This window comes from Lepus europaeus, chromosome 11 (genome assembly GCF_033115175.1).
Source record: "Lepus europaeus isolate LE1 chromosome 11, mLepTim1.pri, whole genome shotgun sequence".
NCBI classification, from domain to species: domain Eukaryota; kingdom Metazoa; phylum Chordata; class Mammalia; order Lagomorpha; family Leporidae; genus Lepus; species Lepus europaeus.
Window position 1 is genome coordinate 30408480 of NC_084837.1, and position 14928 is coordinate 30423407.

Below are 14928 nucleotides of genomic sequence, written 5' to 3' on the forward strand. Positions count from 1 at the left end.
CACCACTTTGCTTCTAAAATCTTGTTCTTCCTTGGTTCTCTTCCAATTCCTAAGCACACATTCTCTTTGCCTTATTTGGCTGTATCTCCTGCTATTCCCTAAATGGTATTTATACCAAGATTTGGTCCTAAGTACTCTTCTCTTGCTCTATCAGCTATTCATTGGGGAACACACACATACTCAGAAATTACTTCTTAGTACATGAATTCAAGAATCTGTGTGTCTATTTTCATGATCCTTTAATGGAGGTCTTCAACTCAACTGATATATTCTATCTTCTTTCACCAAAAACCCAATTCCTCCCCCAAATTAACTTCTTTTTTAGACTTTCCTATGTCTACTCATCAATCTGCAATGCAATAATTCTTCCTATTCAAATTTTAGAGTTATGCCTTTTGGTCTCCCTCTCCTCCAATATGCAGTCACTAAATCTTTTGAAATAACTCTTGCATTCACCTCTTCTTTCCAGTCTAATCCTGTTATCTTCCTAATCCTAATAAAACTAAATACCTCACACTTAAATCAGCCTAATCAAGCATCCAATTGGTCTTCTGGTTTCCAATCTCCAGCTTCTCTTTAAAACAAAACAAAATCATACACATTACTACTGTCGTGATTAATTTTCCTGGAACATTGCTTTAAAAAAAAAAAAAAAAGTCAGGGGCTGGCGCCGTGGCTCACTTGGTTAATCCTCTGCCTGCAGCGCTGGCATCCCATATAGGCACTGGGTTCTGGTCCCGTTGCTCCTCTTCCAGTCCAGCTTTCTGCTGTGGCCCGGGAGGGCAGTGGAGGATGGCCCAAGTGCTTGGGCCTCTGCACCTGCATGTGAGACCAGGAAGAAGCACCTGGCTCCTGGCTTCGGACAGAAGCAGCGCCGGCTGTAGCAGCCATTTGGGGAGTGAAATAACAGAAGGAAGATCTTTCTCTCTGTCTCTCTCTCTCACTGTCTATAACTCTACGCATCAAATGAAGAAACTAAAAAAAAAAAAAAAAGTCCTCCCACCTATTCACCCTCCAGAAAACCTATAATCTGAAATCACTGTCAACGTAACAGGCTAAACTCTTTAGCCTGGTATTCAAAGGTCTCCAATCTATTTCCTACCTCTGTCTTGTAACCTTTTTTCCTATCATTACATTGAAAAATCATACATCCGATCAAACTGGATGATTTTATTTTGATTTGGTACTATGGATGGGGCTGAGCTGCCAGTAACAGTACCTTATATACTGTATATAGTATGTACTGAAAATGCCGATTGATATCAGATATACATGCTTTTTCTTTTTATGAATGGTTAGTTGTCTTTTATTACCTGATCTCCTTTTTGGAGGGTAGATTTATGAGTGGGAAGGAGAGAAAAAAACAAGTTTTCTCTCAGATTTTGCTCTAGTAGATAATTTAACTCTTCACTAATCTCAAACTACTACCCTCTTTTCTCTTTTAGAAAGCAAATGCCCATACACATATTTTTAAAGATTTGTAATCTAACCTTTTATTCTGAATGTACATACAAAAGCTTCATGAGTGTGGATATAAGAAAGTATTGTCATGATACTTAAAATTCTCATATTAGTAATTATAAAAACAAATCATTTATATTCCTTAAACTAGCTTAAACTGTCAGTACAGTTCTATTATAATGATATATATAATGTTATATATACTGTACAGTAGCAGTACAGTTCTTTTAAGAAAGGCTAAAGCAGGCCAGCACCGTGGCTCACTTGGCTAATCCTCCGCCTGTGGCTCCGGCACTCCGGGTTCTAGTCCCGGTTGGGGCGCCAGATTCTGTCCTGGTTGCTCCTCTTCCAGGCCAGCTCTCTGCTGTGGCCCAGGAAGGCAGTGGGGGATGGCCCAAGTGCTTGGGCCCTGCACTTGCATGGGATACCAGGAAGAAGCACCTGGCTCCTAGCTTCGGATCGGCACAGTGCGCCAGCCGTAGCGGCCATTTGGGGCGTGAAACAATGGAAGGAAGACTTTCTCTCTGTCTTTCTCTCTCTCTCTCTAACTCTGCCTGTCAAAAAAAGAAAGGCTAAAGCATGTCATGCATTTTAACACCTTAAAGAAAACTAATGGGGTCAGCGCTATGGCATAGTAGGCTAAGCCTCTGCCTGAGGTGCCAGCATCCCATATGGGTGCCAGTTGGTATCCCTGCTGCTTCTCTTCCGATTCAGCTCTCTGCTATGGCCTGGGAAAGCAGTAGAAGGTAGCCCAAGCACCTGGGGCACTGCACTCGCGTAGGAGACCAGGCAGACACTCCTGACTCCTGGCTTCAGATTAGTCCAGCACCAGCCTTTGCGGCTATTTGAGCGGATGGAAGACCTTTCTCCCTGTCTCTCTGTCTCTTTGTCTGCAACTCTACCTCTCAAGTAAATAAATAAAATCTTAAAAAAAGAAGAAAACTAACATATTTGAAATTTTTCTGTGCAGAGTATCAGCCTAATTAAAAACTATAAGAACTGAAATTTTCTGTGTAAGAAGTCAGTTTAATTTTCTCCAATTATACCCTTAAGTTTCAAAAAAGTCCAAATTGCTTTGTCTTTGTATATTTAAAGCAGAATATGAAAGAGTTAGATAATATATAACAGCAAAATTGATCACTTTGGCATTATTTAAGCAATTAAAAAATACTTCCTTGTTTTAAAAAATATAATCAGAGGCCGGCGCTGTGGCACTGAAGCACCAGCATCCTGTATGGGTGCCGGTTCTAGTCCTGGCTGCTCCTCTTCCAATCCAGTTCTCTGCTATGGCCTGGGAAAGCAGTAGAAGATGGCCCAAGTCCTTGGGCCCCTGAATCCATGTGGGAGACCCAGAAGAAGTTCCTGGCTCCTGGCTTCGGATCGGCGCAGCTCCGGCCATTGCAGAGTGAACCAGCAGATGGAAGATCTCTCTGTCTCTACCTCTCTCTGTAACTCTGTCTTTCAAATAAATAAATCTTTAAATATATATATATATATATATATATATATATATATAAATCTGATTTTTAGGTGTAGAAGCAGAGGGCTAGTATATCAATCTGGTTACAAAGGGAATTATTTTGCAGAGTACTATTGAAACTCCTTCTAAAGGAATCTGTAAGAATATGGGGCCAAAAAAGCACCTTCATATTCTTAAACTGACTTTCTGAATAAAATCTTGACCATTTTTTTTCTTTTCTTTTGTTTAAGAATTATGTATTTATTTGAAAATTAGAGTGGCAGAAAAAGAGACTAGGAATGACAGAGTGAGAAATCTTCTCTCTTATGGGTTCACTCCCCAAATGACCATAACAGCCAGCAATAAGCCAGGCTGAAGCCTGGAACCAGGAACTCCATCTTGGTGCTCCATGTGCATGGTAGGGGCCAATAACAGGTTCATCTTCCACTGCTTTCCCAGGCACATTATCAGGAAGCTGGATTGGAAACAGAACATCTGGGACTCGAACTGGCATTTCAATATGGGATGCCAGTGTTGCAAGTGGAGGCTTAACCTACTGTTCTACAATGTCAGCTCCACCACTGGTTTTCATGTACAACATACGAACTCTAGTTTTTTTCTGCTGGTATTATCAATTATACATATGACTGCTACTGAGAAGCAGAAAATATTTAATGACATTGTATTTTAGTATTACCTTAAAAGTTGTTTTTCCAAAAAGGTAAAGCTCAATTCAAACAATCAACTACACAAGAGGACTCAACAAACATCTGTCAGTACTTCCTATATGCCTAGTATTGTGCTAATCCTTGAATAATAAGATTAAAAAGATATCACCTTTGTTCTTAATGACTTCACAGTAGATTGAGGTAACAGAAAATAGTCAAGAAAAATCAATTCCAATTCAATATAATATAAGCACCATGATGAAGGAAGCATAGGATGAGATGAGGCAGGTGGTAAAAGACCTAAAATAACCCAAAGGAGGAATAGATGTTACCCAGAAAAGAGCCGAGTGGATGGATATGTCAAAAGGCCAGAAGACTCAACAGGTTAAAAATAGATGGCAAGGTATACGGATATGATCATTTGGGTAGAACTAGTAGGGGAGTCAGAGGTGGGGAGAAGGGGCCATTACTGAATGAAAAATCAGCATTCTATCTTGAAGGTTGTTGGAGCCAGTGGAGGATCTTTAAGCAAAGGGATAAGTGAGGTGAGACATAAAGAAACATGACAGGGGCCGGCACTGTGTGTGGCACAGCAAGTTAAAGTCCTGGCCTGTGGTGCCAGCATCCTATATGGGCTCTGGTTTGCATCCTGGCTGCTCCACTTCTGATCCAGCTCTCTGCTGTGGCCTCTGAAGGTAGTGGAGGATGGCCCGAGTTTTTGGGCCCCTGAATCCACATGGGAGACCCAGGGGAAGCTTCTGGCTCCTGGCTTTGGATCGGCTCCCTCTCTGGCCGCTGTAGTCATCTGGGCAGTGAACCATCAGATGGAAGACCTCTCTCTCTGGCTCTACCTCTTTCTGTAACTCTTTCAAATAAATAAAATAAATATTAAAAAAAAAAAAAAGAAACCTGACAGGTGGGGTTATAAAAATAGGATATGTTCTTAAAAAGATAAATAGAAGGGGCAGGCATCTAGCACAGCAGTTAAGATACCTCCATCTCATAAGGAGTCCTGCCTGACTTCAAGTCCTGGGTCCACCACCATGTTTCACATTAGATTACTTGGGGTGGATTTTCAGTTGTGGCTCCCAACCACAGCTTTTCAATAATATAAACCCTGGGAGCTACCAGGTGATTGCTCATATACTTCAATCCCTGCCATTTGCATGGGAGACCAGGATTGATATTACAGCTTCAGGCTTTGGCTTGGCCCAACCTTGGGTGCTGTGGGCAGGTGGTGGTGGGGAGGGTGGAACCAGCTATCTCTAGAACTATCTCTTTATCCCTCTCACTGCCTCTCAGATGCAGCTGGGGAAATAAATTAAAGCAATCAAAGAATTTGGTTTGACTTTGAATTTTTATAATCTTAATCTTGGAGAGAAATGCCTTTTCTCTCATGAAAAAAACTGAAAAAAAAAAAAAAAAAAAAAAAAAAAAAAAAAAAAAGCCTGGAAATTATTTCATTGTTATTATTAGAACTCAGGAATGGCCATAAAACATGGAACAACAGAAAACACCAAATAAGTTCAGTCCAGCCTATTAAGAGCATAGGAGTACTCATGAAATCCAATCAAGTGAAAACCTGAACAAACTGAACAATAAACAACTCTTTAGGTCCATCAAAGAAATGAAGTCCAATAGGCAAACTGTTACTCCCAAACTGGACACCCAAACAGAAAGGTACAGAGAATCACAACTTACCAGAGAAACACTCCTGACATGTGCTGGTGAGGTTCACAGTGGGCACAAGCTTATCAAAAGACTGAGACCTAATTACAGGACTACAGAACACTCCTCCTCCCACACACCTTAACACTACATTACTGAAGATGTATTTATCACAGTTTCTTTTACTTAGTCCATTATGTCCACCTTTCAAAAGTTACAAAGCATATTAAAAGGCAAAAGAATACAGTCTGATGTGATTGAAAAGCATTAGAACTGTAATGATCAGATCATGAATTTTAAAAATAAAACAATTAATATGATAAAGACTATAATGGAAAAAGGAAGATGACATGCAAGAACAGACGAATAATTTAAGCTGAGAGCTAGACATTATGACAGTATCAAAAGAAGCCTAGTGATCAAAAACACTGTTTCAGAAATGAAGAATGCCTCTGATACCTTCATTGGTAGACTGGACACCACTAAGAAAAGAATCTCTGAGCTTGAAAATACAATGATAGGAATGTCCAAATCTTAAAAGCAAAGAGAAAAAAGACCAAAAACAAAACAAAAGATAACAGAATATGCTAAGACTGTGGGAAAATCACAAAAGGGAGAACATACATGTAATGGGAAGTCCAGAGAGAAAATAGTCAAAGGAAAAGAGTAAAAATATTTAAGTCAATAATGACTGAAAACATCCCTAAATTAATGTCAGAAATCACACCACAAGTCCTGGAAGCTCAGAGAGTATCAATCAGGATAAATGCCTGAAAAACTGCATTTTATCATACCAATTCAAACTCAAATTCAAAATCAAAGATAAAGAAGGATCCTTAAGACAGCCAAAGAAACATGTTACTTAGATAAGAAACACACCTGACTTCTTAGACAACATGCAAATGAGAGGAGGGTGGAGTGAAATTCAACATCCTGAGAAATAATCCCTCAAAAGGCACAAACAATGGTATTCACCAACAGAAACTGAGGGAACTTGTTGCCAGTAAAACTTTCCTTTACACAAAACATCAGAGAAAAGGAAAATTATATAGGTCAGAAACCTCGATCTATAGAAAGAAAAGAAGTGCATTGGAGAAAGAATAAGTGAAGGTAAAATACTTATTTTATTTTTTTAATTATTTTTATTTTTTTTTGACAGGCAGAGTGGATAGTGAGAGAGAGACACAGAGAGAAAGGTCTTCCTTTTTGCCGTTGGTTCACCCTCCAATGGCCGCTGCGGCCAGCGCATCGTGCTGATCCGAAGCCAGGAGCCAGGTGCTTCTCCTGGTCTCCCATGCGGGTGCAGGGCCCAAGGACTTGGGCCATCCTCCACTGCCTTCCCGGGCCATAGCAGAGAGCTGGCCTGGAAGAGGGGCAACCAGGATAGAATCTGGCACCCCAACCGGGACTAGAACCCGGTGTGCTGGCGCTGCAAGGCAGAGGATTAGCCTGTTAAGCCACGGCGCCGGCCTAAAATACTTATTTTTATTATTCTTAATTCATCTAGCAGTTCAAAATAACAGCAACAATGTATTTGATTAGGCAGGCTTATTTGCATGTTGGGGGGAGTGGGATGGGATGTGTAAATGTACACTGCAAACTCTAGGTCAGCTGCTAAAAACGTAAATAACAAGTATCATTGATATGCTAAGAAAGAAGAGAAAACACAATCATAAAATTCTCAAATAAAATCAAGATAAAAAACAAAAACAAAGGGAGCAGACATTGTAGCCCTACAGGTTAAGTTCCTGAAGTTCCTGCTTGCAAGGCAGGAATCTCATATTGAAATGCCAGTTTGAATATGGAATGCTCTGCTTCTGATCCAGCTCCCTGCTAATGCACCCAGGAAAGCCAGCAGAAGATGGCCCAACAGGCACTGTGGTGCAGCGGGGTCAAGCCCTGGCATGCATCCCATAGGCGTGCTGGTTCGAGTCCTCGCTGCTCTGCTACATGGGAATGCAGTGGAGGATGGACCAAGTCCTTGGGGCCCTGCACCCACGTGGGAGATCTGCAAGAAGCTCCTGGCTCCTGGCTTCAGATCAGCTCAGCTCCATCTGTTGCAGCCACTTGGGGTGTAAAGAAGGGCGCATATGGGATGCTGGTTTTTTACAGGCGTCAGCTTTACCCTTTATATGCCACAATGCAAGCCTCTATGTCCCTACCTGTTATTCATTCAAATAAATAAAATAAATCTTAAAAAAAAAAAAAAAAAAAAAAAAAGGTGGTCCAAGTGTTTGGGCCTCCAGCGACCCATCCAGGATGGAATTCTAGGCTCCTGGCTTTGGCCTGGACAAACTGCATCCATTGTGTTCATTTGGAGAATGAGTTACACAGAGAGAGGAGAGGCAGAGAGAGAGAGAGAGAGAGAGAGGTCTTCCATCTAATGGTTCACTTCCCATTTGGCCACAATGGCCGGAGCTGTGCCGATCTGAAGCCAGGAGCTTCTTCTGGGTCTCCTACGTGGGTAAAGGGTCCCAAGTTCAGCCATCTTCCACTGCTTCCCAGGTCATAGCAGAGAGCTGGACTGGAAGAGGAGCAGCCAGGACTCGAATAGGCGTCCATATGGGATGCCAGAACTTCAGGCCAGGGTGTTAACCTGTTGCGCCACAGTACCAGCACCCCAGGTGGAACCTTACTCAAAATACTGAGCTCTGAACAAAGGTTTTTCCCTTATATATGGTTTTAGCCTCTTTGTCTCCCTTATAGGGTTACCTGCTACATTCAATTGGATATTCTAACCTTACATGGAGGCCACAGGATTGATACAATGCTGCACATGCAAACATAGTTACTGAAGATTTTTTTTTTTACACACATACTGAGCTGTAAGCTGTCTGGCAAGGGTTTAACATCACTGCTCTGTACTAACAAGCAGAACCTAAAATGGTTATATATAAGCAGGTAAGACTACAGTTGAAGCATTCATAGGCAAGCAGATAACAACTGCATTTCATTCCCAGGACAGATTCCTCTCTTTTTCTTCTTCTGACCTTGAGAAGGCCTCTACCACAGCTTTAATCATGTCAGTTAAAAACAAGTTTAATTAAAAACAAAGACCTCTGCCACACTCTGCCTTTCAAAACAAACAAACAAACAAAAAAAGAAAATGAGCAGCAGATAGAAACCAATAGTTTTTTCATAAGATAGAGACAGAGGAAATACATTTGAACTCATATTCTATGAAGTCAACATTACCGTAATACCAAAACTGACAAAGAGATTACAAGAAAACTTCAGACCAACACCTTCCATCAGGGGTGGGGACTGTCCGGCCCATGAGCCATATAAAAATCTGCAAAATCACTTAGTCTAGCCCTGCCAGTCCTGCAGGCAGGAATCAAAATTCAATAAATCTGGGGCCTGTGTTATAGCATAGTAGGTAAAGCTGCTGCCTGCAACACCATCATCCCATTTGTGCCCTGGTTCATGCCCAGCTGCTCTACTTCTGACCCAGCTCCCTGCTAATGGCCTGAGAAAAGCAGTGGAAGATGGCCCAAGTACTTGGGCCCCTGCTATCCACATGGGAGACCTGAAAGAAGCTAAGCTTGAAGCTCTGAGCTCTGTCCTGGCCCAGTCCTGGCCATTGTGGCCATCTAAGGAGTGAACCAGCAGATGGAAGATCTCTCGCTCACTCTGTATCTCCCTCTCTCTCAGTTACTCTTTCAAATAAATAAATTAATCTTTTTTAATAAATTCAATAAGTCTATAGCAGGCTAATTTTTAAGTTGAGAATTTTGTATGGCCATGAATGGTATTATAAATATCCAAATGGCCCTTGGCAGAAAAAAGGTTCCCCACTCCTCACCCATAAACAAAGATGTAAACCTACTTAACAAAACATTAACAAATGGAATCCAACAATGTATCAAAAGAATAATATACCACAACCCAGTGAGATTTATCCCAGGTATGCAAGGCTGAAAATCAAGTTATGTAATCTATCACATTATCAGACAAAAGAAGAAAAAAAAATCACACAATCATATCAACAGATACAGAAAAAGCATCTGACAAAACCCATTATCCCTACATTATAAAAACTCTCACTAAGCTAGAAATAGTTCCTCAACTTGATATAGCATATCCATTAAAAAAAAACCTGCAACTAACATCATATATAATGATGGGAAATTCTAAACCTCCCTACTAAGATTAAGAACAAGGCAAGGATGTTGTCTCTCAGCAGGGCTCTTCAATATCATACCAGAAGTCCTAACTAGAATAGTAAGACAAAAAGGAAATAACAGGTACACAGATTAAGAAGGAAAAAATAAATTGGCCATTGTTTGCAGATAACAGGATTGTGCAAAAAGCACAAAAGGACTGACAAAAATACTCCTAGAAATAATAATTATAGCAAGGTCATAGGATACAAAACTAATTAATATACAATAGCCTTTCTATATACCAGCAATGAGTGTGGAATTTGAAATAAAAACATATGACCAGGGGCCACCAGCACTGTGGCACAGTGGGTTAATGCCCTGGCTGAAGCGCCAGCATCCCATATGGGCACCGGTTTGAGACCCGGCTGCTCCACTTCCTGTCCAGCTCACTGCTATGGCCCAGGAAAGTAGTAGAAGATGGCCCAAGTCCTTGGGCCCCTGCACCCATGTGGGAGACCTGGAAGAAGCTCCTGGCTCCTGGCTTTGGATCGGCACAGCTCCAGCCGTTGTGGCCAATTGGGGAGTGAACCATTGGATGGAAGACTTTCTCTCTCTCTCTCTCTTTCTCTCTCTCTCTCTGCCTCTTCTCTCTCTGTGTAACTCTTTCAAATAATAAATAAATCTAAAAAAAAAAAAAATTTAATTAGCATAAAAAAGATACTTAGGTAAAAACTTAACAAAAATATGTATAAGAGTTGTGTGAGGACAAATAAAAGATTCTAATGAAAAATATCAAAGAACCAATTAAATGGAGAGATACTCCATGTTCATGGGTAGAAAGATGCAATATGGTCAAGATGGCAGTTCTTTCAGTGATCTATAGATTCAATACAATTCCAACCAAATATCTCAACAAGTTATTTTGATGACAAACTGAATCAAATCCAGGCATTATGATAGGAAGTGTGGGCTTCCCAAGCAACAGCTGAACTGCTAGGCCAAATGACCACTCCCTGGCCCGCGCTGCGGCTCAATAGGCTAATCCTCCGCCTGCGGCGCTGGCACAACAGGTTCTAGTCCCAGTCGGGGTGCCGGATTCTGTCCCGGTTGCCCCTCTTCCAGGCCAGCTCTCTGCTGTGGCCCGGGAGTGCAGTGGAGGATGGCCCAAGTCCTTGGGCCCTGCACCCCGTGGGAGACCAGGAGAAGCACCTGGCTCCTGCCTTCAGATCAGTGTGGTGCGCCGGCCACGGTGGCCATTATAGGGTGAACCAACGGCAAAAGGAAGCCCTTTCTCTCTGTCTCTCTCTCTCTCTCACTGTCCACTCTGCCTGTCAAAAAAAACAAAAACAAAAACAAAAACAAAAAAACCTCAACAATAAAGAAAAAATGGACAAAAGACCTTACCAGATAACTTACCAAAGAAGACAAATGGATGGCAACTGAGCATATGGAAATGTGTTTCAATATCAGATGTCATTAGGGAATTGCAAATTAAAATAACAATGAAATCCTAATATGTACCTATTAGAATGGTCAAAATCCAAAACACTGACAACACCAAATGCAGATTACCATGTGGAGCAAGGGAAACTGTCCCTCATTTCTGGTGGGAATGCAAAATGCTACAGCCACCTTGGAAGACAGGTTGGCAATTTCTTACAAGACTAAATACAGTGTTACTCTATGATCCTGAAATCACATTTCTTGGGTCCCTGCCACTCACATGGGAGACTGGGACAATAAAATAAACACAGATTCCAGGGACTGAGTTGGGGGTAAGGGAAAGGATGAACACGTAGAACACAGAGAATTTTCTCCTTCTTTGAGCATAGAGAATTTATAGGAGAGTAAACTATTCAGGATGATTTTACAATGGATACATTTGTCAACTTATATACAACATAAATTAACTCTAATGTAAACTATGGAGTTTGAGTGATAATGATATGCTAATACGGATTCACGGATTATAATAAATGTACTACTGTGGTGCAGGACATAACAGGTAAGTTGTCTACATTGTGGACAGGGGTATATGAGAACTCTCAAAGTTACTGACCTACAGATTATGTGCTAATTATAAAACTCTATTGTGGACCTAGCTATCACTATCTTAACCAAATGCTTAAAATTAAGCATCACTAATAATAGGACACTATTTGTTTCATGAGGTGATATTACTGTGAAGTGTGTCTAATTTAATATATACCTAGCTTGTATGTACTATTTTTCTTAAAAAGCTTATTTTGAATCTAATTATAAGGCAACAAAAACAGAAATTTAAAAGGTGAGACTTTCTATAAAATAACTACTCAAGACACTTCCAAAAAGAGAATCAGTGTCATGAAAAAACAGAGAATCAAACAGGTGGGGATATTATGCTAAGTAAAAGACAAATTGACCAAATGAAGTATGACTGAATTCTGGATAAAACCAAGAAATACATTTTGGGGACAGATAGAAGAAATTTAAATACAGGCTACATATTAGACATTACTGAGCTGCTATTGATATTCTAAGGAATGACAATGATATTATGGTTATAAAAGAGGATGTCATGCTCAGAAGATATGTACCAAGGTATTTAGGAGTGAAGTCAAGATATCTGCAAATACGGCAACATGTTGACTAGTTCAGCAAACACAAATACATTAAGATAATAACAAGTGGTAAACATAGATGAAGTATGTGAGTAAATCACTGTACTCCTAATTTACCTGTGTATCTGGAATTTTTACAATAAAAGCTGGGAAGGTGGATCTCAGTTCAAATGCCACATCTACATTGATGGCTATTTTGACTTTTTTAGTGGAATTATTTTTTCTATCTTTAGTATTCCCACAGGACTGTTAACTTTTCTATTTTAGCACTAAACACATTTGTTAACTGCCCAATTATTGGTCTTTTTCCCCTAAATGAGGTGGAACTGGTCTAATCCCAGAACTTGGATTTTAACTGTCACTTAACTAGGTAGTCAATGTTTGTAATGTTAATGAAGATGTGGACACACCAAGGCGGCAAGCCAAAACTGAAATCCAGGTATTGTCTATTTCACATTGTGCCTCAAAATCAATGCAATCCATCTAGGAGGAAAATCTATTAAATCATCTTATGTGATCATTATAATAGATACCCAATTCAGCATTCAAATTGATTTAAAACAAAACATAACACCTCTCAAGTAGCCTCTCCCTTAATTATCACAGCCATATTTTCATTTTAAATTCTTACACAGTTTCAACTCAAAAAATTGGAGAAGAAACATACCTGCTCTATATCCTTGGAACTGGAGGTCTGGTTTTCTCCCATGACTCCAGGCTGCTCATTTTCCCATGGTAACTTATTTTTTCCTTTTCCTGCACTTAACACCCTTCGGGTACAGATAGTTGGACTGTAAGATCCATAAAGCTGCATGCTATCCCTTGTGTTGTCACCACAGTGACAGTGTGCACTCTGAGTTCTGTTACCAGCCAAAAGCCAGTCTGTATCTGCTCCATGTGTCAAATGGCTTGACCTACCCTGGGCAGAAGATGGCATGAGTATTGCATATTCCACAAATCCCTGTTCTGTTAGCCTGGGCAGAGTTTTTCTAGCCAATCTGGCCTGCACAGCATTCATTACTCCATCACCATTATCTTGCAGTTCAACAGTATCCACAGCTTTAAAAAGGATGCTGGTTTTACCTGAGCCCATTGATGATGCCAGCACAGCAAAGGCTTCTAGAGCTGCCTGGCGTACCCTGCGTTTGCTATCTACAAGAGCTGGGGCTAGATCAAAAGACAGCTTGGGTAGGTCAAAATCCTCACTGGGATAAGTCAGGAGGGAGCAGATGCAAATGTTCACCACCTCCTCTCTTACTCTGGAATGCTTATGTTTGAGATGTTCCAGGAGTAAACAAAGCACCTGCTGAGGACCTACTTCCTTCATTAGCTTGAGGAAGATTTTCATGTATTCTTGCTTGATTACCAACTTATTGTCTGCCAGCACTTTGACAGAAGCTGCTATAACTGGTCCCAAGAATTGTTGTACCTGCTCTCCAAGGCGAATAACTAGTATATGCAGGACCTGAAGTGTGCCATGGACCACTTTGAAGTTAGAATCGTCTAGCAAGTTATATAGCAAGCTAATGAAACTAACAAGATTAGAATGAGGGGTAGAACTAGGGTTAAATTTTCCCAGCACCTGCTTTAATTCTTCAACAGCCTGAGTTCGGTTCTTATAGTCTTCCTGATCCAATAATCTTGAATGCAGCTCCTGAGGAATAATCCCAAATTTAAGATTGCTATTGGAAAGAGCCACTGCACAGGGAACAGGCTCTTCGGGAAATCCAGAGGCTTCAAGTTCCAAATAATAAGGAACCTGGGTTCCAAACTGGGTCTCCTGGCGGCGATTGTAGTGTCTCCTCAGAGCAGAGGGCAGGCGAGAGATATAGGACTGAAACCTCTCTTGGCCAAGTCGCTCCCCAATTTGTTGAAGTGCAGAGAAAGCTGTCTCCGATTCTTCTTCTATCTCCTGATCGCCAAGCTTTCGAGCTAGAGAGATGATTACCTCGGTGAGATCCAGGCCAAGCAACAAATCCTCAGGAGTAAGCAAGATCGGGAGCACTAGTGCCGTGGAAGCTCTAAGCCGAGTATCGGTACTTTCCAGTCCTTGCTGTATAAGCATTCTCAGCACCTGGCCAGAACTACGCTTCAGACATATGTGCAGGATCTGTAGTGCATCTTTCCGTAAGGCTGGATTCTCTTCTCGCAAGGAGACAACTAACTGAGGCAGAAGGGCCAGGCTAAAGGCCTCTTCCAGCTGGCCTGCCTCCCCTTGCCCCCGGAGGACGTCCGAGAGAAGTTGCAAGCAGAGCCGCTTCTCATCACTACCCCCTTCCACGAGCACCCGGCCCAGGGCCCTATACAATGCCTCCTTGCGTCTAGGGAAGCCAAGCCGGCCGCCCCGCCGCGGCAGAGCAGCTTGCAAAGCCTGTAAGGCCTCGGAAGGATCCGGGGCAGTGCGCAAGAGTTGAAGGAGCCGAGTCTCCTCTTCATCTCCAGCTGACAAACCACCTCCCGAGCTGGACCAGCTACTCGAGACCGCTTCCGCGGGCATCAAGAGGGTTGAGGCCAGAGGCAATGGTGTAGGGGGGCAGGAACCGTGGTCCCCAGCAGCTCCACGGCAGTAATAGTTTTTCTCTCCTCTCATGGCGCCCCCTGTTCGACTATCATCAGTCTCTGAGGTGGAAGGACGACTGCGGCTCTGGAGGCGACCGGCACACGGGGTTGGAAGGGGCGGCAGCAGGAAGAGCGAGGAGGGCGCAGTCGCCATGGAGGGTCTTCAGGTGGCGCTGGCTAGAGGGAACCATTGCCGTCTCAGAGGGGCTCGATGGAGCCCAGCCTTTCAGTTCTTCTTCAAGCTCTAAGCTGCAGAGGATCAGAAGGAACAGCTTTAGCCAGCTGCCAGGCCGCCTCCGACTCCGGGAGGCAGCCTTTGGCAAAATGGCCCCCGCGTGAGCCCCAGACCCCACGGCCGCCACCGGGCGTAACCAGGGGCCCCACGTGACCAAACCGATCGCTTCCAT

The 14928-nt window shown here is 42.2% G+C and overlaps 1 protein-coding gene across 6 annotated transcripts in view; it reads right to left on the reverse strand.

Moving 5' to 3' along the window:
* Positions 1–14928, reverse strand: part of TOGARAM1 (TOG array regulator of axonemal microtubules 1) — a 74799-nt gene that overhangs the window by 59480 nt on the left and 391 nt on the right. For 3 of the 6 annotated variants that reach the window (XM_062205211.1, XM_062205209.1, XM_062205210.1), the window contains exon 1: positions 12630–14906. In XM_062205211.1, the coding sequence (XP_062061195.1) occupies positions 12630–14675 (2046 nt within the window). In that variant the 5' untranslated portion in view covers positions 14676–14906. Of the gene's footprint in view, positions 1–12629; positions 14909–14928 lie in introns of those variants that run through there. The other 3 variants (XM_062205208.1, XM_062205212.1, XM_062205213.1) reach the window with 3 other exon arrangements.